The sequence below is a fragment of the Schistocerca piceifrons genome, chromosome 11 (assembly GCF_021461385.2).
Source record: "Schistocerca piceifrons isolate TAMUIC-IGC-003096 chromosome 11, iqSchPice1.1, whole genome shotgun sequence".
In the NCBI taxonomy this organism is placed as follows: Eukaryota; Metazoa; Arthropoda; class Insecta; order Orthoptera; family Acrididae; genus Schistocerca; species Schistocerca piceifrons.
Genome location: NC_060148.1, coordinates 83,327,704 through 83,353,563, shown reverse-complemented (window position 1 = coordinate 83,353,563; position 25,860 = coordinate 83,327,704). Strand labels below are relative to the sequence as shown.

The following is a 25,860-nucleotide window of genomic DNA, read 5'->3' as shown; positions in this document are numbered from 1 at the left end:
ACAAAAATAATTGTTAAGATAGGGTGTCCAGAAAGTAGCAGGGTCTACCACTGTATATATAATAATAAAAAATGTCACTACTAACGTGTTAGTAAATTGAGAGAGAGTTGTTAGTAGAGTTTTTTCTGTATACAGTTACACAATCTACAGGGACAATGTTGATAGGTGGGTGAGATTACCTGGTGCTTAAAGCTTTGCACTGTTTGGAAGAATTCAATACCAAATCGCATACAATCACCACAGTTGGCAAGTTAATTGCAAAGGCATGAATTGTCAAAAATAAACATTTTTCAGGAGATTGGAAGAAATATTCAGAATCATTTGATGTCTTATTCTAAATCATATTTATTTTACTGCAGTTCACATTGATGTGTGTATTCATAGCAAATCATTTTACACTGAAGTGCCAAAGAAACTTGTGTGGGCATGCGTATTCAAATACAGAGATGTATATAAACAGGCACTGTGATTGACAATGCCTGTATAAGACAACAAGTGTCTGATGCAGTTGTTAGATCAGTTACTGCTGCAACAGTGGCAGATTATCAAGATTTAAATGAGTTTGAATGTGGTGTTATAGTCAGCTCTTGAGCAATGGGACACAGCATCTCAGAGGTAGCAATGAAGTGGGGATTTTCCCATACAACCATTGCACGAGTGTGCCGTGAATATCGGGAATTCAGTAAAACATCAAATCTCTGACACCGCTGCAGCGGGAAAGAGATCCTGCGAGAACGGGACCAATGACGACCGAAGAAAATCATTCAACGTGACAAAAGTGCAACACTCCCGCAAATTGCTGCAGATTTCAGTGCTCGGCCATCAGCAAGTGTCAGTGTGTGAACCATTTAATGAAACAACATTGATATGGGCTTTCGGAGCCAAAGGCCCACTCGTGTACCCTTGATGACTGCACAACACAAAGCTTACGCCCCGCTTGGGCACATAAACACCGACATTAGCCTGTTGATGACTGGAAACATGTTGCCTCATCAGATGAGTCTCATTTCAAATTGTATCTTGTGAATAGACATGTATGGAGACAACCTCACGAACCCATGGACCCTGCATGTCAGCGGGGAACTGTTAAAACTGCTGGAGGCTCTGTAATGGTGTTGGGTGTGTGCTGTTGGATTGAAATGGGACCCCTGATACGTCTAGATAACACTCCGACTGGTGACATGTACATAAGCATCCTGTCTGATACCCTGCACCTATTCATGTCCATTGTGCATTCCAACAGAATTGGGCAATTCCAGCAGGACAATGCGACACTCCAAAAGTACGGAATTGCTGCTGAGTGGCTCCAGGAACACTCTTCTGAGCTTAAACACTTCTGCTGGCCACCAAACTCCCCAAATATGAACATTATTGGACATATCTGGGATACTGTGCAACATTCTGTTCAGAAGAGATCTGCACCCCCTCGTACTCACATGGATTTATGGTCAGCCCTGCAGGATTCATGGTGCTCCAGCGCTACTTCAGACATCAGTCAAGTCCATGCCATGTCATGTTGCAGCACTTGTGTGTGGTCACGGGGACCCTACATGATATTAGGCAGGTGTACCAGTTTCTTTGGATCTTCAGTGTATATCTGTAATGTTACACAATCAGGACCAATTTAAGACCAAATAACTCAAGTGACTGCTTGGGATGAGAGAGGTACCTCAGGCCCCAAGTGCAATATCTGTATACAGAACATATCATAATTAGTAGTGAAAACTAGCACAAGTGAAAGAATATGAGCAAAATGAGCCTGCAAACAAACCATTCACAGAATAATTGCAAATGTGTGGTTACGAGTTGCCACAGACTTCAGTCTGAAGTACTGTTCTGGTTAGTATAAATGTGTTAAAAATTTAAACTTGTCAATTAAGCCCTTGCTTAATTGGGTTCATATTTCACCCAAAGCCTAACTTAGCTCTTAACGCATGAAGTTCTCTTTCAGGCCACATGGAAATTTTTGAACTTGCACTGAGCTAAGTTCTGGTGGAAAGTTTCTATATCCCCCTACCTTTCTTAAATTGCTAATCCTACATGTTTTATTGTCGGTTGCATTGTCACCTTCTTTGTATGTCGTTGACACACGTTGGGTACCCATTTTCTACAGTGTAGTGCAAAATGTGTTCATAGGAACGTGTAAAATTTAATCATTGAGAAGGAAGTTCAGGACAATGGTGATAGGCATCTTCGTGTTTCTCCAATAAAATATGTAAAAATTTTGGGTAAAATCGAATGTGTTCTGACAAGTACAGATCCCCAGTGGTGAGATCGACTTTTTGAAACCATCTGTATGGTGATATAGGTTAAGATACAAAGTTTCATACTCTGCAGCCATTCATCCTGGTGGTCTCGTTAATGAGTACCCAATGTAAAAAGAATTGCAGGATTTTGCATGACACTCAGTAGATTGAAAAAAAAGCAGTTTTTTGAAGACTGGTTCTGTAGCGTAATGGATAGGGTAAGGGCCTCACATGCAGAAGGTTGTGGGTTCTAATCTTGACAGATATTTTAAGTTTTTTTGTTTTCAAATTTTTGTCAGTGACATCTTGTTAATTATTGTACCATCTTTTTCATTTGCTCTCATTGTTCTGTTTCCATTTTGAATCTTTGATCATGTGATTATAATTAATTTTATCGGTTAATTACGATGTAATTTCTTTCATTTTTGTCACCCAATACTTTTGTCCCTGTCATCCTATATTTTCATCTGTTATTACAGTCTTTAGTTAAATTCCTCATTTTGCTTGGATATCATTTTACTTATTATCCCTTCTTTTGCTTAAATCTCCATCTGCATCGTTTTATCCATAGTGCAATAGGAATTTGTTTGAAATGTTTGTATGACAATTACCACACACAACTGCAAATCTTACTGCAAAAAACACATTTTGACACCATTTCACAGTAAGCATAAAAAGATTATTTCATCTTTTGTATTTTTAACTGATAGATTGGTATTTTCAATTTAAGTATTGTAATAGATAAATAAATATAATTATATCTAAAAACAAAGATGATGTGACTTACCAAATGAAAGTGCTGGCAGGTTGACAGACACACAAACAAACACAAACATACACACAAAAATCAAGCTTTCGCAACAAACTGTTGCCTCATCAGGAAAGAGGGAAGGAGAGGGAAAGACGAAAGGATGTGGGTTTTAAGGGAGAGGGTAAGGAGTCATTCCAATCGTGGGAGCGGAAAGACTTACCTTAGGGAGAAAAAAGGACGGGTATACACTCGCGCGCGCGCGCACACACATATCCATCCACATATATACAGACACAAGCAGTGCTTGTGTCTGTATATATGTGGATGGATATGTGTGTGCGCGCGCGAGTGTATACCCGTCCTTTTTTCCCCCCTAAGGTAAGTCTTTCCGCTCCCGGGATTAGAATGACTCCTTACCCTCTCCCTTAAAACCCACATCCTTTCGTCTTTCCCTCTCCTTCCCTCTTTCCTGATGAGGCAACAGTTTGTTGCGAAAGCTTGAATTTTGTGTGTTTGTTTGTGTGTCTGTCGACCTGCCAGCACTTTCATTTGGTAAGTCACATCATCTTTGTTTTTAGATATATTTTTCCTACGTGGAATGTTTCCCTCTATTATAACCATATTTAATAAATATAATTAAATTCATATTCACAATAAGTCCAAGTGGAAAAAGAACGATAGGGAGAAAAATGAGAGCAAATGAGAAAGTTGGTATAATGATTGAAATGATTGACAAGGGAATATAAATAAAAATAACTGCATTTAACAAAATTAATTTAATAAGAGTAACGATCAAAGTAATTTCGAAAAAGATTAAAATATACTAAATTTAACGCACCTGGTGAGATTTGAACTTGCAAACTTCTGCGAGCGAGGCCCATTCTCTAACCAGTACACTAGACAACCAGTCTGCACTACCCTACTTTTTTTAAAGCTATTGTATGTCATGTGAAATGATGAAATGTATTTATTTATTTACTTATTCCCTCCTCCCGTCAATTACTCATAAATGAGGGCCCATCAGGGTGAATGGCTGCAGGGCATGATACACAGGACCTTTACATACGTCACCATAAAATTGGTTTCAAAAAGTTTATTCCACCACATGGATCTTTCCTTGTGAGTGGTACTAAAGAGAAATGTAGATCCTAGCTTTGAATGTCAATTGAGTGCAATTTTTATATGCAAGTTTGAGTCATAGAAGTTAGTGTTACGTGAAAATTTATTTGCTAGATAGGTACTATATTTTTTATTTTATTATTATTTTGAGCTTTTCCTCATTACAGAGGCTTATCTCCAACATAATAATTTACCTGGAAATGACAATACAAACAATAAACATTCTTAAACTATACTCTCTAAATATTTCTCCATGTGTTTCGATCTTGCGTGTCCTCTTCCTCTGCGCCCATTCTCCTCATTGTGTGCTGTACATTTTGGAGCCAGGTGGTCACAGGTCGTCCTCTTCTTCTTCTCCCCTCCGGTTCCCACTCCAGTATCAATTTTGGTATTCTGGCTTCCTCCATTCGTTGTACATGCCCGTACCACTGTAATTTCTTCCTATCCATTACGTCATATATTCTTTCTTTTATTTCCATTCTCCTTATTACTTCGGTGTTCCTTATCTTTTCTTTCCTGGAGATTCTTGCCGATCTTCTCCAAAAGTCCATCTCTAGAGCTTGTAATTTTTTAATGTGCTTCATGTTAATTGTCCAGGTCTCCGTTCCATACAGAACCACACTCTCTAATATGGATTTGTATATTAATTTTTTAGTTCTGCTCATTACATTCCTGCTCCATAAGACTGAGTTAAGCATCCCAATGACCCTCCGTCCGCTACTAATTCTTTTATTGATTTCTGACTCTGATTTTCCCTCGATTTCTAAAATGGATCCCAAATAACAGAAAGTGTTTATCTTTTTGATTTTCTTTCCTTCAATGTATAGCTCATCTGAATCATTAGTCAAGTATTCTGTTTTTTGGTAATTAATCTTCAAACCCCAAGTTTTGTATACTACTGCTAGTTGATTGCTCATATAGTTAGCATCCTCCCCATCTTGTGCTACGACTACTTGATCATCAGCAAATAATAAATGATGTAGGTAAACTCCATCTCTTATTTCTAATCCCATACTATTACATTTACGAGACCATGTTCTAAGGCTAATATCTATATAGATTTTAAATAATGATGGTGACATGGGACAGCCCTGTAAAAGGCTTTTGCTTGTTCTAAATTTCTGTGAAAGTTTATTACCAACTTTCACTTGGCAAATGTTATCTTTATACATCTGTTGTATTATTTTAATCAAGGAAGGGTTTATGTTTGCCATATATAGTGCTCTCCAAAGTAATTTTCTTGGAACAGTATCATACGCTTTTTCTAGATCTATGAAAATTAATCCTATACTTTTTGATTTTTCCCTATGTTTCTCCAAAATCTGTCGTAATGTGAAAATATCGTCTACACATGATCTCCCAGCCGTGAATCCACATTGTTCTTCTTTGGTTCTAAAATTTTTTTCCAGTTTGTTTTTAATTACTTTCGCAAAAATTCTCATTAATGTGTTTGTAACGCAAATTCCTCGATAGTTTGAACAAATTTTGCGATCCCCTTTCTTAAATATTGTATTAATGTAACCTAGCTTCATTTCGTTGGGTATTGAATCTCCATGTATCATTTTGTTGAAGAGCTGTGTTATCAGTTTCACAATTTTGTCACCGCCATATTTCAGACACTCCAGATTGATATTGCCTGGTCCCGGTGATTTACCATTCTTTCCTGTTCTCAACGCCTGAAGTACTTCACTTTCTAAAATATGGATCTCATCATTTTCATGTCCTTTATCTTCCCCTGTTCCTTCTTCTAGATATTCTTCTCTGTCCTCATTTAATAATTTTTGGAAATACTCTTCCCATTCCTTTTGTGTTATCAGTTGGAGATTAGTTTTGCTTTTTGTATCCTGTCGAAGCCCTTTCAATACTGACCATGCTTCTTTTGCTCTCCCAAATCCTAATTTGCTATTCACCTTGGCACATGTTCTTTCTATATTTTTTCAGAATGTAAAATTCATTTCTCTAACAGTTCATTTATGTGTGCTATTAAAAAAACTATTCAGAAGTGTGGGATTTTGTGTGACAAAAGTAAAATACTCTAGGATTTGTTCAGTGCAAGGAGTATTTGAGCCAAATGAAACAATGAAAAATGCAGGATGGAATGTGACAATATCACGTAAAGGATAGTTGCTACTCACCATATAGCAGAGATACTGAGTTGCAGATAGGCACAACAAGAAAGTCTTGTTGGCAGAAAACTAAGTTTCTTACAGTCTTTATGTTGTGCTTGTCTGCAACTTAGCATCTCTGCTATATGGTGAGTAGTAATTACCCCCTTTCATAATATTGAGTTTTTGAACAACACTTAAATAATGGCAAAAATAAAATTTATATAACTTACATTCAAATTTTCAAGTGATTTTTGCCTTAAATATTGGTTTAAACATAGGGGCAGACAACACCTCTTAGCATACAGTACAGAAATGTGAGTTAAGGGGTAACAAGTAATGCAATATAGACTACTTGAGCACATTACACATTAAAATTTACTGTACACTAGTACCTGCGAAAAGTCTTATTCAAAGTGTTGTCCTCGCATTCATGTCGATGCTACATTTGTGTCCGCAGTGTTTAAAATGCTTTGAAACATCCCCGTATCATTTTGTAAATCTTGACAAGATGGTACAATTCACTGCTCCAGTGCTTGAGTCCTATTAATGGGAGTGCTGTGTACCTCACTTTTGAAGTGACTCCAGACAGAAAACTCGGGTAGTTGAAGTCATGTTATCTAGGAGGCTGAGGTACAGACACCACTTAACTTACCCATCTTGAACCATATTGACATGTTAGATGTCATCGCACATTGACTCCAAAGTGTGCTTGTGTCCCAACAATGTATATACCAGGTTCTCCATCATTGTACTAGGTATGATAGGCCGTGGTTGCAATTTGAGCCCAGTTAGATGGAAATTTAATTGAAAAATTTACATTTCATATACATTTATATCAATCAATACTGAAGTCAGTGCTAGCTGGTAACCACACATCCTCAGTTATCTCCAAAACAGTGCATTTGTGAACCCATGTATGCTGAAATACTTTTGCTACTTTTGTCATATATTTTTACATCTGTTTCCCCTTGTTAATTGTGATACATTCTGTATATACAGGTTGTCTCTCCTGAGAGTTGTCAGTCTTATTTTCTCACTGTGTTTGGCAGTTATTTGCAATTTCGTTTTTATAGTGTGTAACTAGTGTCAGCCCAAATAAATACTGCTCATCTCATCTTTTATGTGACACCTAGTGTGACGAATAAGAGTCTTCCCTTTACAGACAAAATTATTTTTTAAGTGGAATTGTACATGTCCGTTTGATAGAACGGCCCCAAGTTAGTTTAGTGTGGTACCAGTTTTACTGGCATGCGTTACGAGGAACTGTACAACACCAAGAATAACAGACAGTACTCCAGCAGCAACAACACCGCCTTGGCATGCAATGACTGCCACCACCAGGCAGCAGCACCAAATGGACACTTTTTTTTTTCGAACACTGAGTGCCCTACAAAAGATGTGAAGAGCTGACTCCAAAAACAAAATTGCAGAATATCTGCCAGAAGATCAGGGGAAAATGTACCTGACAACTCTTAAGTAGGGACAACCGATATAAAACAAAATTATAACATTTGTCGTGAAATACATAATACATCTCATATGGTGCAGTTATTTTTATTGGAAGCCATTTCACTGACAAGCATGTCAGTTTAAATTGCTGCTGTGACCAGTAATCAAATGCAGCTCCATCATGAGGAAAGTGGGAATGCTACGTTTCAGCAGTGGAGAGGGATAATTGGATTAATAACATTGATAAAATGAGTAAAAAGGCAACTGTCATGGGGGGGGGGGAGGGGGGCAGTAACATTGTGTGAGAAAATGTTCTCAAACTGGTCCTGTGCACAATGCATTGCCTTGTATATTAAAAGAAATACTTTGCAATTCAAGCAAAAGTAAGTTTTTATGTTAATAACAGTATTGTGATCACTATAGCCCAGTGACAATGCCACAGTTTAAAGTTCTTGGAAATGTGTTAATTAGAATAAAACTTAGTTGAATGGTAGGGAGAAAAAAAATAGCTACGAGGGCTTATTTACTGAATAAGAGCTTGTTGCAGGGCGACAGAGACGCCAACCGAGTCGAGGGGTAGCTTTGACGCTTCGGGGGCATTCCACGGAGGAACTCCCCTGTCTGATGACGAGGTAAGTCCCACTGCACACAGTCTTGTCTTAACTCGTCGGTGAGAAAAGGGGAACTATATACTTCCCATTCGTATTAGTATGATACTTGTTATGCCTCTCTTTCAATATTTTTCGTTGGAGGATAGCTAACTATTTTCTGGAAGGTAGCTAACACAAAAAAGTATTACCGTTGGCTTTGTTATTGCCTTGATATAAATTTCAGCCCTTCTCATTTTACTGATGCCTGTATATAATATTTTTAACTATATCAAAGTTTGCTTGATAGACATAATTAACATAGCCCATACTTTTTCCTTCAGACATGTAACATTATAACAAAAACAAAAAGTATCAAAGACCAGTGGATGTGCAGTGTCCAGAAGTTAATCTCGTTAGGATCTTTGGACAGTGTGGTAGGCAAAGAGTGGCTAATTTTTGGCCCGCATCAGAAGAAATTTGTTTGGGTGGGTCAGTTCTTACAAAAATACTAAATAATTGTATTAAAACTCTAATCTACCAAAGTTCAAAATGTAATTACCATATTTACCCAATTATAAGGTGACCTTGAATATAAGACAACCCCCAGACACCCCCACCCCTTTTTATATAAAGTAGTTCCTTGAGAAAAACTTATTTTTAAACATATTCTGACTAATCAAAATTACAAACTTCCTCTTCCTAAACAGTTAACATAAACTAATGTCATTTATTGATTGTCTACATTTTGATAATACAAGGAGGAATAAAATAAAAAGAAACTGTTTACATTAATTTTTATCTTCACTGCCCTTTTTGTTTACCTACTGTGGTATCACTATTCTTCGTCGTCTTCCTAGCAGGGTAGCTGTGATATTTATATCTTCATTGTCACAGATATTTGGATGTTTCTTCCAAAAATGTTGTGATATCAGTACGACCTGAGAACATAGCTGTTATTTTTCCTGAAAGCATTGCTGCTCTCTCATGGCTGTGAAGAATCAACAGCTGACACACCCCCAAATGTTCCCTTCATAGCTCATGGTGAGGATTAACAATATTGCTGCATGAAACACGAAAGTATGCAACTGGCCCCTTTATAGACTTTGAGCATATCCTGCAGAGGTGTGTGCTGTTGTTGAGTATTTGTCCAATTGTAAAGTTAATTTGATTCCAGATGCCGGTGGATTCAGGCAAACTGCAGTTTAAATGTGGTAGATGTTCATAAAAACCTAAAGTACAGGGTGATAATTATTGAACTGTAGGGGAAAAAAAACATAAATTAGTTGCAAACTATGGTTTGCACACACTTTATCAACATGTAAAAGTCACCACAGATATTCGGATTTAGGTTACGAGATGTCCTAATGCAAACCAATCAGAAGCTATCACGCTCTTGGATTGTGTGGTTCAATAATTGTCACCCAATATACAGTATACATTCCCATGGTTGGCAACAAGATGTAACTTCTGCTCGCCCACAGCCAAGTTTGTTTTTCACGGTGCCCCATTAAATGTTCTGTGATGCTGTTCTTCAGCAGCAGTGAAACGTAGATGGTAATACCTTTCATGGTGCAGATCATGTGTAACAACAACAACTAATACATAAATAAAAGATCGCAATCACGATTCAGTACAATTATCAAACAAGAGATTTAGTTATGCCTGTTGATACTATCTCCAAAATGGGTCTTTCTGCAGTAATTTATTCTTGTGATAACAATTGCAGTCAGTTTAGCGATACTTGTTTCGTTTCTTAGACATTCTGGATTTTCTTTCTCATTTCATCTGAATGTTACCAGCTTGATCCAAAGCTGATTAAAAGCTGGTAATGTTTTTCTATGTGAACAGCGATGAATTCTCATTTGCAACCCAAGTGGCAAATCATTACAGTTCATCATCATCATCATCATCATCATCACCGTCTTGGACAGTTTCCAGCCTCTGTCCGGGTCTGTTTGGAACATAAGCGTCTCCATTGTCTTCTGTTTGCCACCATCTCTCCATCTTCACCTTGGTCCCGTCTTCTCCTTTCTTCTGGACGCATTCCTCCACTCCTTTCAGTCATCTCTCTCTCGGTCTTCCTCTTGGTGTCTTTCCTTCCAGTTTCATCTTGTGTATCCTCCTGGTATCCTCTTCTCCTCCATGCCCATACCATCTCAGCCTTGATTTCTCTGTCTCTTCCTATAATGGTTCCACCTTCATTAACACTCTGGTCCTCTTATTTCTTAACCTGTCTATCTTTGTCACTCCAATACTGTTCCTCAAGAATTTCATCTCACTAGCGTGTACTTTGCTTTTGTCTCTTCCTTTTATAACCCAGGTTTCGGATGCATATGTCAGGATCAGGATTTAGTATGACTGGTATATAACCTTTTTACTGACAGTTTCTCATAAACAAATAAAATATTCACTTGGGTTTAGAATCAAGTAATGGTTTTTGAAGTAGTAGTTTTTCTGCCTTTCAATGTTACCTTCACTTAAAAAGCACCGTAAGTATGTGTATATGGTGTCCGTATGTATTAGAACTTGTATTACAGACCTGTTCAAATATAACAGAAGTTAACAAGCTGATAAAATTTAATGTTATTCCCTCCAGTGCTTCACAAAATTGTGAATTTTTTAAGCAGCATGTTAGATTGTTGTAGTCCCTAGTACATCAGTTTCTTGCGCGTCCCTCACGCTAGTGCCGCTATTTAAATGTCATACGATTGATCAAGTCGGCACTGTATCCACCGCTTCGGTGTATCGAAACTATTTGAATGCAATCGTCTTTTGCAATCCCCTACCCATAGGGATTGTTCAAAATAAATTTGTATGAAACCTCAGTAGCCAAAGCTTCTTCTGTAAATATAAAAGGATCACTATATTAATCTATTAAATAATGTATAAACATTGACCTTGGCAGCAACCTAGTGAATTATTAAACTTTATAATAACTGACATTACCTGTGCTTGTGCAAATGGTAAGAGTGTGAGTGCCAGTGTCTAAAGTTTAGTGACACTGCACAGTTGTTCATTACAGTTGACTGTAGGCAAGATATTTAATGCATGGGAATCTTGTTTTTCTTGTCAAACGCATCTTATTAATACTTGCATTTCGCTGTTGTTCTCTTATGCTCTTGAGTCTTAATACTGTCTGGTTCCTTTTGTGTGCTTGTAAAAAGGTAATGCTACCCTCTTTGGTAAAGTTTGTCACATTAGCTTGAGTTCTGTCCCTTTGCTTCAGACACAGTCAGTATCTGTGTTCGATGAAGATGCTATTGCGAACATAAGTAGGTATTACCGCCATGTGCTACCTCCTTTAGATGGCACTAAAACAAAAATGACACTGATTTGTTTGTTAATTCAGAATTGGCAGCCATTTAAGTAAGCCGAATATGAATTTCACAGAGATTACAAAATGCAGCATTCTTCAGCGATTTGGTTTTTGCCTTTGCGTGCAAAAACATGCTGAGATAAAAGTGAAGTTTTATGCTATTGGTAGTGACCTTTCACCATCTGGGACAGCAGTTAGATATTGGTTCAATGAGTTTACAGATGATTGAACATCAGTTTTCAATAGCCCATGTCACCAAGTAGATGTGGTTACAAAGAACTCACTCAAAAGGTCAGAGATGCAATTCTTTCAGACAGTACTAAGTATAAATGGTGGACAGTTGTACAGGTAGATACGGTACCAGTACAACAAGTAAATCAAAGAAATGTGACTGTTTGGAAGTAGAGAAAGGGCCATTTCACTATTGCATTGTGCCTACACGTCTCTTTTGGAGGTGTCAACACATGAGCTTCATTATGAATTGCTGCCACCCTCTCGTGTTTGCTGGGACCGAGGGAGGTGTTGCAGTGGTTAGCAGACTTGGACTGGGCAGCAGTTTATGATTTCCCAAAATCACTCGAGGTGAATGCCATGACGGTTCCTTTCGAGAACAGATGACCAGTTTCCTTCTCCCCTGTATCATAATTTGAGCTGTTGCTCTCTCTCTCTCACACAATTGTGCTGTCAATGGGATGTTGTTTGTTGTTGTGGTCTTCAGTCCAGAGACTGGTTGGATGCAGCTCTCCATGCTACTCTATCCTGTGCAAACTTCTTCATCTCCCAGTACCTACTGCAACCTACATCCTTCTGAATCTGCTTAGTGTATTCATCTCTTGGTCTCCCTCTGCGATTTTTACCCTCCATGCTGCCCTTAAATACCAAAATTCTGATCCCTTGATGCCTGGGAACACGTCCTACCAACTGATCCCTTCTTCTAGTTGAGTTGTGCCACAAATTTCTCTTCTCCCCAATTCTATTCAGTATCACCTAATTAGCTACGTCGTCTACCCATCTAATCTTCAGGATTCTTCTGTAGTACCACATTTCAAAAGCTTCTATTCTCTTCTTATCTAAACTATTTATCGTCCATATTTCACTTCCATACATGGCTGCACTCCATACAAATACTTTCAGAAACGACTTCCTCACACTTAAATCTATACTCGATGTTAACAAATTTCTCTTCTTCAGAAACACTTTCCTGGCCATTGCCAGTCTACATTTTATATCCTCTTCATACAGTAAAGCTGCATGCCCTTGTGAAAAATTATGGCTGTAGTTTCCCCTTGCTTTCAACCTTTCACAGTACCAGCACAGCAAGGCTGTTTTGGTTAATGTTAAGAGGCCAGATCAGTCAGTCATCCAGACAGTTGGCCCTGCAATTATTGTAAAGGCTGCTGCCCCCTCTTCAGGAACCACACGTTTGTCTGGCCTCTCAACAGATACCCCTCCGTTGTGGTTGCACCTACGGTACGGCTATCTGCATTGCTGAGGCATGGAAGCCTTCCCACCAACGGCAAGGTCAGTTGGATGTTAAAACTGTAAATCTTCCTTCTTATATAGTTGGCCTGGCTGCCTGCAGTTTCTTCTTTTTCTTAAATGGGCATGAATGACTCAAAGCAAGAGAATTCTGCTCAAATTAAGAGGACATTGATGAGGCAGAGAAGTATTTAAGAGTTCTTGTGAATTTCTGTTTTTTATGAGTAATAAAAAGATGTTTGCTGTGTAATTATGTAATGGATAAATGCAGAAAAATGATTGGATTTTGGAAGAAGAGAATGGCATCTTCATTTCTAACACGGTTACTTATGGAACTATTTTTCCGTAATCATTGTCCCTATTGTGTGTGTGTGTGTGTGTGTGTGTGTGTGTGTGTGTGTGTGTGTGTGTGTACATTCCTCTGGCCTTCTAGTGAAGTGTTGTTACTTTTTTCTTTCTGTTCTCTGTCCAATTTCTTGAAATAATTGAAAGTAACTTCGTTACGTAGTTGCATAACCATTCTGACTTCGCAGAGATTTTTCAAGATGTCAGTGTTTGCTTGTTGTTTGTTGCAACAAGGATATCGTTACTATATTGTGTATAGTTCTTGTTGTCGCAGGACGGTAGTGGAGGTCACAGTACTGCTCGTGGGCAACGCCATTCTGCTCTGTCGGGAGATCCCGGCAAGAGGGCCGGGTCACCACTCACGCAGCGTGACACTGTCCCACCGGGAGTGTCGCGGTCGGCATCACAGAATGGTATTGGAGACCCGGCAGAACGGCACATTCGACCAATGCAGGAGGTGACCAAGAGTGCTTCTACTGGCAGCGATTCGCCAAGGTAAGCGATTGGAAACCTGCTTTACTGCTAGAAAGGAAAACAAAGGTGGGGGCGGCACATATAAAATATATTCCAGCGATAGAAGCAGAAAGGAAGAGTATGTGGAGTAGTTCTAAACAGACCTTGTAAGCAATCACACCCAATGGTTAGAGTGATTTTGCTGTGATCTTTTGCATTGTTGTAGCACATTGAGATGTGACAGATCTGGTTTAGTAGGATGCACCATTAAAACATTTTGGGAAATTGTGGTTCGAAGTCAAACTAAGACATTAAATCAATGATGTTAGTTAATTCAAAATGTCACTCGCTCCATATGAAGTTTCTGGTTGATAACTTTATTTGGTAATTATAATGTATTTTTCTTACAACAAATTTCTGTACATAATGTTTTTCGTACAGTAGAACCCTTTATTAATGAACCTAATTTTAAGGAATTCCAACTTTTAATGAATATTTCTGTCGGTCACACTGAAATTTCCATAAGAACAATGTTCCAGAAATTTGGTTTTAATGAACTCTGCTCTGAGTAGTAGTCCACTTTTAAGGAATAAATATTAAGCAGAAAACTAAAAACCAGTCATGACCAAATTCCTAACGTATTCGAATAAGTTGCATGAAATTGGTGTTGGAGAAATCATTTGTAATTCACAGTAGTTTTTTTATTACTGCTGCTAGATTTGAACAGGCGTTGACTTCCACACACAGGTCACGTGCTCTGGTGGCCCAGAATACTTTGCTACCATATCGTAACACTCAGATAGATGGCATTATGTTAGTTATGTGAATGTTGAATTATATACTGTGACAGTTAGTCTTCCTGTGACTGCCAGATGAAAAGCTTAAGATTAAACAGCAAAAGTTGACAATTATTTGCAATGTTGAAGATGGTCAAAACATTAAACTCATCAACGCGGCAGATAAATAAGATTTTGTGCCATCGTCATTGTTTGTGTTTCATTGTTTAAAGTTATGTACATAACTTCAGTTTAATTGTGCAGTTATCCGTTTGAGTGAAAATTTGGACACTTTATCTGCACTGAAGCTGTAGTCTACAGTTTTCCCCTTAGTTCTCTCAATGCTTTCATTTTCATGATTGTAAAGTGGCAATGGGGAATAAAAAAAGAGGAGCTGCAATTTGTTTGTGGTTGCCGCAGTGTTGGAACTTCTTTCTGAAAAGAGGATCAAAAGTTACTTTCTTCACTGCAGTATCATAGCCCCCCAAAATTTGAGTTTTTAAATTAAAACATTGTAGACAGGCACTTTTTTTGACACAGCTGGGATTTCAAACTCATTCTGTATCCCAGAGTTCATAAATATTCCAGAAGCTTTTAATAAAATTCAAAAGCACATCTTTTTCTAAGTGGAGGTAATGAGGCTAACAAATAGAAATTCTGGTGACAGACAATGAAAAGACTGAAAACTGTGGGGTTATTGGAGGGAACTGTGCAGTTTATCACTGTGAAATGCTCTTGCAGTTATCTGAAGTAACTGTACAGTTTGTTGTTCAAATATGACATCACATGTGAGAAGCTGTGTTGCTAAACTGACAGTTTGAAGATGATATCAAACACAAATACAGAAATTTTTCAGTACTGATGGAAATGGGGGTATGCTGGTGTTCATGCAATCCTCATACCTTGGCACGCTAGTTCTTCCATTCCCTTGGTGATCTATGTGTTTCTGTCTGTCAGCAGGTGGTGTCATTCTGGCATTACCACTTGTATTCCCTTCATTGGCACAAGCTCTGGGGAATTAAACCTCTCCCAGTGACTTCGCCGACCTCCTCTCGGTCCTTTTGCTGCGAGGAGATCATATTAGTTAGTTTGCTTATTGGGCACTGTAATTTTATCCATCGTCATTTGTTAAGTGGTGATTCCCCACTACTTTGTGCTCATTGTCTGTCAGCCATTGATGGTTCACTGTTTCCTGATGGGATGCGTGGCCTGTCGACCATATTTTACTTCTTATCCATCGTAGCAACATGGTGAAGGACATTTAATCTGTAGTTCAGGACCTCCGTTGTCTCCCTGGCGTATTTTATGGACTTTTCTCCAAGAGAAAGTTCGAGGTTTTAGCTGTCTTTGCTTCCATCAATTATGCTCAACGTGTAGTCGCTTTTAACTCCTTTTTCGTCTTCGTGTTGTACGGTTCTGACATGAGTATATATGACCTTAATTATTTTTGCACCCTAAAATAAAACAAGCGGACGCTCCAGACCTGGCCCTGTAGACTTTTTTTTATTTTTTTTTATTTCCAAAGTTGAAAATCCCGTTGAAAGGATGAAAATTCCAACGATAGATGAGATAAAGGAACATTCGCAGACGGTGGTTTCTGCGATCTAGCAAGAGACGTACCAAGACTGCTTCTGGAAGTGGAAACCACATTGGGTGCAGTGTATCAAATGTAGAGTATTTCAAAAGAGGCCACGCACAATAAGTAAAAGGTAAGCTTAGAAACATTTTGTGAAGAAAGTTCTAGATCAGTTTGTACTCTGCTGTAATAATGTTGTCTAGTATCCAAAAGTTGTAAGCAAGAAAATTATAACAAGATGTAAAATAATATATATATTGAAAGCTGATTACTTTGTTCTTAGAAAAAGGGATGAAACATGAGTTTGTTATCAAGTTGAGACACAAATATGGTACATTAAACTCAGTTGTCACATTGCAGCTTTTTGTAGTAATGCCTGTTATTTTGGCTCTGCATATTTCATCATGTCCAATAGAGCCTTTTTCTTCTCCTTTGAAGCTTAAGTGCCCTGTTGTAGAACAACCAAAAACCAGAAGGCAATGGAAAATTGATTTACTTGATGTTTGCAACCGTGGGTGAAGCACATTGTAACTATGACAAATGCTTATACCTCGAGGATCTTCACTACACAGCTTTAACCAGAGTAAATCAGTAATTTTCTAAGCAGATGGCTTTTTGAAAACCAACTCTATGTGGATCCTATGTCCTTGAAGCCTTCCATCATCTCCAGAATGGTCAGTTTTGAAGAACCGACAAAGGCCTCTGCAACAATGTGCTTCCATTCTGAAGGAAACATAACTTTTGATACTTCCTTTCTTCTCTCGTTCATTGCGAAGTCCCTTTCACGAGGTAAGACACTATGATCCGAACATAAAAACTTTTGTTATACTTCTTTTAAGTATTTGCAGATGACCTAGATAGATACAAAGTGCTGAAACCCTCCACTGTCCTACACAGTGGTCAGACCATACAATAAGTTCGGATTCCGTATCTTCAAGTGTATTGTAATTGTTTATAACAAATTTAAACAATCAAGAAACTGAAAAAAAATTATCTCTGTTTCCTAACCGCTTCAGTTTGAATAAAATTCTCGAGCTGTCAGTGGCTCGCTCTGCCAATGTCGTTGGGAGTGAAACCTCTGACTACTGGGGCTGACATGGATTTCCACTTACATAGCCACGATTGTGGCATCTGGCGCCAATCAGAGAGGGCCGAAACAATGTGTGCATGTTGCTGGGGGTGGGGGGGGGGGGGGGGGCAGCTCTGGTCCACTGTGGGACCAAGTGACGTCAGGTGACATGAGGGGCTGACATCACATTTGAAACCTTCCACTTCTGTGTCCCTCCAAGCATCAAGCATTTGTCATTACAATGTTTAGACATCCAAAGCCCAACCTCATGCCAACTAAGTGTGTACTTATGGTCTCTGTAAAAATTGTTGTTGTTCATTCTAATCTCAGCTGCCTCTTTTATAATGGAATCCCAGTATGTTGACACATGAACCAAGAGTCTCGTGTTTTCAGTTGTCTGGCCTATATAGATGCTTCCGCACTTGCAAGGTACACCGTACACATTGGGCACACGAAGAGCTGTGTCATCTTGAACAGGGCGCAGCATATCTCGTATGTTGGGGGTAGGCCGCAACATCAGTGTCAGTCCGTGTTTCTGTAGCACACATCATAAGTTGCCGCTCATTGCCCCACAGTATGGCAGAAAGCAGCCGGCCTGGCCTCCTGTGTCGATTCACAAATCGTCGTCCTTCAGTGGCGCCAGAAAGCGTTTGCAGTCTCTCTCTTGCTGTAAACATTCTCTTGGGACACGGGTCTCAGGTGCTCCAATTGAGACTGTAGGTAGTGGTTGTCAGAAATAACTTTTGCTTTGTGTGTGAACGTGCTCAGGACTGCTTTCTTGTGTACAGGGTGATGAAAATTATTGGCATTCAAATATCGATCAGTGCATGTTGGCTTCCTGTACACTGAATGATCAAGGCAGCCTCCTGCCTACTGCTCAACTAAATTATCCGAGAATGGTAGCTTGCCATCCTTCTCCATTTCGATGATATACAAGGGGCACTCCAAAAGAAATGCACGCTATTTCTGTAAAAATACAGTTTTCATTCTGCACGTGTGAAAGTTTTACTGTGTGTAGATACATCCTTCCCACTTGTTTTCAAACTTAGTTCAACCCGTTCCCGTGAGTGGCGCCATCACAGCACGTCTTCAAGATGGCTGCTACACTTGATGTTCGTCAGAAGCAATGTGATGTCATAGAATTTCTGTGCTGTGAAAATGAGACAGTAGGAAACATCCACAAGAGGTTGAAAAAGGCATATGGAGATGCTGCTGTCGATCGCAGTACAGTTAGTTGGTGGGCTAACAGGTTACGTGATGAAAGCGGGCACGGCAATATTGAGGATTGTCCTCGCAGCGGCAGGCCTCGACCTGCACACCCTCCAGACAATGTGCAGAGAGTTAACGGATTGGTGGCTGCTGACAGACACATCACAGTGAACGAATTGCAATGCTGTGTTGAGGTAGGGGAAGGAACTGTTTGCAGAATACTGAATGTGTTGGCATTGAAAAAGGTTTGTGCCAGGTGGGTTCCCAGGATGTTGACAGTGGCTTGCAAAGAAACAAGAAAAATGGTATGCAGCAAACTTTTGGAACAGTACGAGAATGGTGGAGATGAATTTCTTGGAAGAATTGTGACAGGTGATGAAACATGGCTCCATCATTTTTCACCAGAGACAAAGAGGCAATCAATGGACTGTCATCGTGCAAATTCATCCAAGAAAAAAAAAAATTCAAAACCACACCACCTGCTTGGAAAGTTATGGCTATGGTGTTTTTCGATTCCAAAAGACTCTTGCTTATGGACATCATGCCAAGTGGAATCACTGTAAATTCTGATCCATATGTGACAACACCGAAGAAACTTCAAGCTCGACTGAGTCATGTTCGACCACATCGGCAAAAGCAGGATGTTTTGTTGTTCGACAACAGTGCACGGCCACATGTCAGTCAAAAAACCATGGAACCGATCATAAAAATTGGATGGTCAACACTGAAACAGCCGCCTTATAGTCCTGAGCTGGCTCCATGTGACTATCATCTCTTTGGGAAACTGAAAGACTCTCTTTGTGGAACAAGATTTGAAGATGATGACTCCCTTGTGCACACTGCCAAACAGTGGCTCCAACAGGTTTGTCCAGGATTTTACCGTGCGGGTATACAGGCGCTGGTTCCAAGATGGAAATTATGTGGAGAAATGAAAATATTGTTCCTAAAGGGTCTATCTACACACTGTAGAACTTTCGAACGTGTAGAATGAAAGATGGATTTTTTTTTTTAAAAAAAAAAGTGTGCATTTCTTTTGGAGTGACCCTAGTATTTAATGTTGGGATGGACACCATTCTTCTGATCGACAAACTGTTGCCTTCTTCCACAGCATAAATTTCTGCTGTTGTCTTATTGTTGTTGCATAAGCACTTTTCTTGGCACTTAAAAAAATTTATGGAGTCTAATAATTCAAATGATTCTCACACTTCACTCAACATTCTAATATACAGGTATTTTTGTAACTGTAATTACTTTCACATCAAAACCGAATATGTTGAAGATTTTTGCCATTTGTGGCTCTGATTTAGCTATAACTATGGAATTCGTTACTTCTGGGTTGGGAAACAGTTATATTGCTTTTGACGAATTATTACATCCGAGTGGTTTTCCCGTAAGCTACAGGTGTAGTGGTTCATTTGGTAAGTTAAATCGTATAGGTATTACATTCCTTGTAGGTTTCCTATGTTCCACATTGGCTGATTTAGCTGAAAGTGTAGCAAACAATATTTTGCTTTGTTGGGTCGATATATGGTGTCTTTCTGCAGAAAGTCAGATCTGGTGTTTACTGGTAATTTTTTGTTATTAAAACTGTCCTGTAATCTGTTGTTTCATACCTTCAGGAGTTTCCCTAGGAAACCAAAGACTGACAAATGTGGTGTCATTTTTCTGTTGTCGATTTTTACGGCATTACATGTACTCCCTACTGTAAAAACTGTATTATAAATCAGTAGAAATGTTAGCATTTCCACACACCGATATCCTGTCCAGAAGTGTCGCTTCTGTCTGCTTGGGGTGCTGTTGTCACTGCAGGTAACAGAAATGAGATGAAGTGTCACGACTGTTAAGTTACACTGTTGCTTTACTGTACCTTAGATTGTGTGGTTATTCATACCATAGTACTGGATTTATATTGTTTCTCATACGCCTTTTAATAAATAGCATAGTTTCCTTATGAGCATAATTAGAAAATCAAAATAATAACCCATTTTGTTGTATTTACAAAATGCGTAGGAATGTATCAATACTTGTTTCTTCATTTCATCACAGTTCCTGGTGAGAAAAGAGCTCAGTGAGATGTTTGTTCCTTATTTTACCTCGCCATCTAGTCCGAAGTGTGCACCATAGAAATATTCTACAACGCCCTACATATTGCTCCTATAGAGATGGTGAATTAATTACGGTGCATTTAGAGGTGTGTGAGAAGTCATCTTTCCCGTGATCAGTACACAAGTGGGATGGCTAGGAACCCTAAGGTGTGTTACTGTGGGAAGCTCCATTTGTCGCTTGGGCCACACAGTGGTTTGCAGTGTACGAGTGTAGGCATGGTTTAATAGTGCCTGGGGAACTGCACAAATAAGAAGCCGTCCTCTTGGCAATGACAAAGCTAGAGTGATCTCAAAGTAGCCAATCACAGTTAAAGTTTCTGAATGTCCACTGACGGTTACTGCTTAAAACACTGACCAGCTCTGTATCCTCACCAGGCACTGTCCACCAGTCTGCCTTAGCGGTCTCATTTAATCTCTGTGGTGCTGTCAGCGATGTGCTTGGTGGATGGAGAGGCTGCAGTGTAAACGTACCGTCAGTCTGTTGAGAACTCTCCGAACAGTGCACAGGCTGCTCCACTGCTGCAGAGTATTTCTTCTTAGTATCAGAATTATCTTTTTCCCAAAATAAAATCTTTTAGCATTAAAAGAAACACAAAAGATGATATTGTTCAGTTTTGCCCACTGCTACAATGTCTTTTCAATTTGTCACAGGAGTGTAACATCGAGGAGCACAGATCGATCTGGTGGCACCGACGATGTCGAGTCGCGTCGTACTGCCACGGAAAAGCAGACGCCACCCGCCGCCGCCGGCACCTTCGATCGCCCCGTCTGACAGGGGCAGGGAGAGGGAGAGGAGCTCGAGCAGGCCCGACGAGGAGATGGAGCGAATGCGTGAGGTGGCGGACGACCTGGTGGCGAAGCTCATGGAGGACGAGGACCACCGTACGGGCGTGCCCCCACCCACGTCCGTCCCGCCCGGCAGTGACAAGTGGTACTACCGTGACCCGCAGGGGGACGTCCAGGGTGAGGCTTTTCACCATGACTGACTGCTTTTCTTTGGTGTTGTATAAGTTTGTTGTTAACTGCTCTTGCTCTTTGCGATTCCAAATGCTACTCAGTCTGTGTAACTGTCTTTCTGTATCTCTCCTTCGTTAGCATTTACATCAGAGCACTTGATGTGGAAATGTATTCTCTGGCACCCTATTAACATGCCTCCCTCCCCCCCTCCCCCCCCCTCCCCCCCCCTCCCCCCCTCTTCCCCCCTCTTCCCCCCTCTTCCCCCCTCTTCCCCCCTCTTCCCCCCTCTTCCCCCCTCTTCCCCCCTCTTCCCCCCTCTTCCCCCCTCTTCCCCCCTCTTCCCCCCTCTTCCCCCCTCTTCCCCCCTCTTCCCCCCTCTTCCCCCCTCTTCCCCCCTCTTCCCCCCTCTTCCCCCCTCTTCCCCCCTCTTCCCCCCTCTTCCCCCCTCTTCCCCCCTCTTCCCCCCTCTTCCCCCCTCTTCCCCCCTCTTCCCCCCTCTTCCCCCCCTCTTCCCCCCCTCTTCCCCCCCTCTTCCCCCCCTCTTCCCCCCCTCTTCCCCCCCCTCTTCCCCCCCTCTTCCCCCCCCTCTTCCCCCCCTCTTCCCCCCCCTCTTCCCCCCCCTCTTCCCCCCCCTCTTCCCCCCCCTCTTCCCCCCCTCTTCCCCCCCCTCTTCCCCCCTCTTTCCCCCCTCTTTCCCCCCCTCCAGTCTTCTGACTTGTTTGATTTGTTTGGTGCAACTTGTCACAATTCCTGTCTGGTTCCACTGTCTTCATCTCAGAGTAGCGCTTGACCTTACAGCTTCAATTATTTGTTGGGTGGATTCCAATCTCTATATCCTACAGTTTTGACCCTCTGCAGATCCCTCTACAGCCACCAAATTTACTCCCCATTGTCTTATTGTCCTGTTCCTCCACCTTGTCAATGTTTTCCATACGTTCCTATTTTCTTCTTTTCTGTGGAGTACCTCCTCATTCATTACATTCTCAGTATATCTAATTTTGAGCATCCTTCTATAGAACTACATCTCAAAACACTTCTGTGCTTATATCTTCTAGTTTTCTCCTATTTTATGGTTCACTATCATAATGCTGTACTCAAACATCCATGTCTGGAAATTTTTTATTCAAGTGAAGGCCTTGTTTGAGCCTAGTAGACTTATTTCAGCCGGAAAGCACTCTTTGCCTATACTATTCTGCTTTTCATGGTTTTCTTGCACCATCTGCCATGGGTTATTTTTCTTCCAAGGTAGAAGATTTCTTTTAGTTCATCTACTTTGTGGTCCTAAATTTTGATGATATGTTTTAATCTCATTTTTGCTTCTCTTCATTACTTTCATCTTTCTTCAGTTCACTTTCAATTCATACTTCGTGCTTAGTAGATTGTTTGTGTTGTAACATTTAAACTTGCAAGTCACAACATTATGTATCACTTCTTCTACATGCCACTGTTTTCTTATATCTTCACTTCTCATTCTGTTCCTCAAAGTAGACAACTTGGAAGGTAAAAATTTCTTATGTAGACTTTTTATTCTGGCTTAAGCCTTTTTGCCAAAGAGTCCCAAATTTCTCTCCAATCAAGTGATGCACCTGAACCCCACTGACAAAATTTCTTAGAGTCTTGGTGATTTTAGTTGTGTAGTCATTGGGCTGTCATCTAAGGCATGTTTGCTTGCTGAATACCCATACAGTTAAAATTACAAAGTGTGTAAATACTGTCCATGAAAGCCTACATTGTACGATAAAATTTGGAGTCTGTACTCGGATATTCCCAGAGTATTTTCATATATGGGACACTTGGTATCCTGTGGTTAGTAACAGGATAATTGTTGCCAGGTGACATCTTGGAGAATCTCCAATATTTCAGCTGGTGTACAGCCTATCAGTTTAATGGCACAAATGCAGCAAGGACGTGCTGTACAGGGGAATTTAAAACCTTGGTTTGCAGAACATATGTGGACAGTGTGTGTCCATGCACAGCCGCCCTCCCCCCGCCCTGCCCTGTGGTGACATCGGATTGTGAAGTCTGACTTGTGTTGATATTCTATTTTAATAATGTTCCTTTTTAACATTCTTCCCACTGAAATGGCACAACAGTAGGATATCGGGTTTAAATTTGGAAAGATAGCATTTCAAACTCCCGCCCAGTCACCTAGATTTAAACTGTCTGTGATTGTTCTAAATTTCCTCTGGTGAATGCCATTATTCCTCTGAAAAGGAATAGCTAATTTCGTACCCATTCTATCAGCAACCCAAGTTTTTGCTCAGTCTCTACTTATCATTGATAGGAGTTATGTTCCTTGCTTTTTTAATATTCCATTCAATTTGCTACACTTTTGTGAAAACCTCATGTCAGCGTGGGTTGGAAATAGTGAAATATGATGTCTAAAATATACATAGTCTTGTACCTTTTCTATTCATTCAAATTTTTACTGTTTCATAATTCTTTTTCCCTCTTTCAGATGTTGTCTTTTAGTTTCCAAAATTTTCTGTTCTTACTTTGCATAAATGTTTTAAAGTTTGTATACCGATCTCTGCAAATTATCGTTGTTTTTAGCCATTAATGCATGGTTGGCTTCAAATAATAATGGTTACAGCAGTGTGTTTTTTGTCAATTTTTACGCCTGGGTTTTTGGTCCATATAAATAATAAACAATAAGTATGATAGATCGTATCTTTTTGTAGTTCCCAGATTAATTTCTATTGTGTCTGTGCATTTACTGTGCTGTAAGTGAATTCAAATGTGTGTGTATATTGCAGCTGTTACTAAATATTACTTGAGGGCTAAGCGCCTCCAGGTCTTTCAGCTTATTGTTAGATAAATGTGCACTGTGCTTCATTTTATCATAAATGCAAATGCAAGAGATCAAAATCACGCACTTCAAAGTTTACAGAATCCATCATGTCCTTCCAAAATGTGCCAGATTTTGTTATTGTCTTGAAATTGGCAGCCTTTATCTATAGGCAAGAAACAGTTGTTGGTAAATTATTCTGACACAATGAAATGCAAAGTAACAGTTATATTTCTGTAAAATGTGCTAAGCAGCTTTAAGCTTCTGTTTCCGAGTTAAGCATGGAATGTGTTCACTGAAAAGAATTACTTTTTCATGGATGTAAAATTTTGTATATGCATCCATTTTTTTGTTGCAATGCAGTGGAACATTCTGGGCTAGGGACTTGTTCCTATGTGTGGTTTGTATACGAATATGTTTTGTGCGTATTAATGTGTCGATTGCTTCTGGGATTATGTAATCGTGCAGAATTTGTTCTTGACATACTGACTGAAAGTGTTTGTTTCAGGTTCTTTTGCAGAGTGCTATTTGATAATCTTACATTACTTGTGCACGATTGGCTAGCATTTGTACAGAATTTCCTCTAGTGCTTATACTAGCTGAAGATTTTTATCAGTCTGTTTTTTGTAGCAGCACCAAATAGCCTCATACTCTTTCTTCTTGGGTATGTTAGGTGAGCCGTGCTGCTAGAGAAATACAAGCTTTTGCTTTCAGCATTGCCTTTCTACTATAGAAGCAGTGTAGGTGAATTAGTTTGTGACAAAAAAATTGAAGTTAGTAAGTAGTATCCAAGAGTTGTGGATAACACTGCAGTACTTCACATAAGTCAGTGTAACATAGCACATCCCCAGGATGCATCATGCTAATACTGTGTAACACCACCTCAGGCCTTAATAATGACCTCACATTGGTGAGGAACTGCCAACAAGTTTTTTCAGGTATGCCATATAAAGCTGTTGCCACTCATTGATGATAAGATCCTATACATATTCCATCATGTGGTGGTGGTAATTTCTATGTTTCACCAACTGTTCCAAAAAGTTCCAAATATATTCAGTCCATTTAAGATCTGGCAATTTAGTGGGCCTGTCAATGTGTGTCGGAGAAGAGCTTGAACAGGATTACTTGGTCAGTTTGCAGAAAACACATTCTCGTTCTCGATGCTGGCCGAGGTCATCCCTCTGTTCCAAAGGGTGTCGACCTCAATTGCCTATAGCTCACACAGCTGTGAGCTTTGTCCGTTGTGAAGCCTGCTCGCCTCGGCAGCACTGCTGGAACAGAGGCATGCGCATTCCAGTTGCACTGCAAAGTTTCTCAAACAATCGTAAATAAACTATTCAGTAAAAAAATTTATTCTCACACATTTCGCAACATTATTCATCAGCTTCATGATGAACTGCATATCATTTCGTTAACAGTCATAGTTATAATGATATTTCTATATTTAGTAGTGTGTGTGTGTGTGTGTGTGTGTGTGTGTGTGTGTGTGTGTGTGTGTGTGTGTGTGTGTGTGTGTGTGTGTGT

The 25,860-nt window shown here is 39.8% G+C and overlaps 1 protein-coding gene across 1 annotated transcript in view; it reads left to right on the top strand.

The window, feature by feature from the left end:
- The window catches only part of LOC124719725 (GRB10-interacting GYF protein 2), a 183,311-nt gene that overhangs the window by 40,293 nt on the left and 117,158 nt on the right, over nt 1-25,860 (top strand). Inside the window, exons 6-9 of the mRNA XM_047244928.1 lie at nt 8,221-8,305; nt 13,663-13,898; nt 21,092-21,117; nt 21,261-21,554. Coding sequence (XP_047100884.1) covers nt 8,221-8,305; nt 13,663-13,898; nt 21,092-21,117; nt 21,261-21,554 — 641 coding nt within the window. The remainder of the gene's footprint in view (nt 1-8,220; nt 8,306-13,662; nt 13,899-21,091; nt 21,118-21,260; nt 21,555-25,860) is intronic.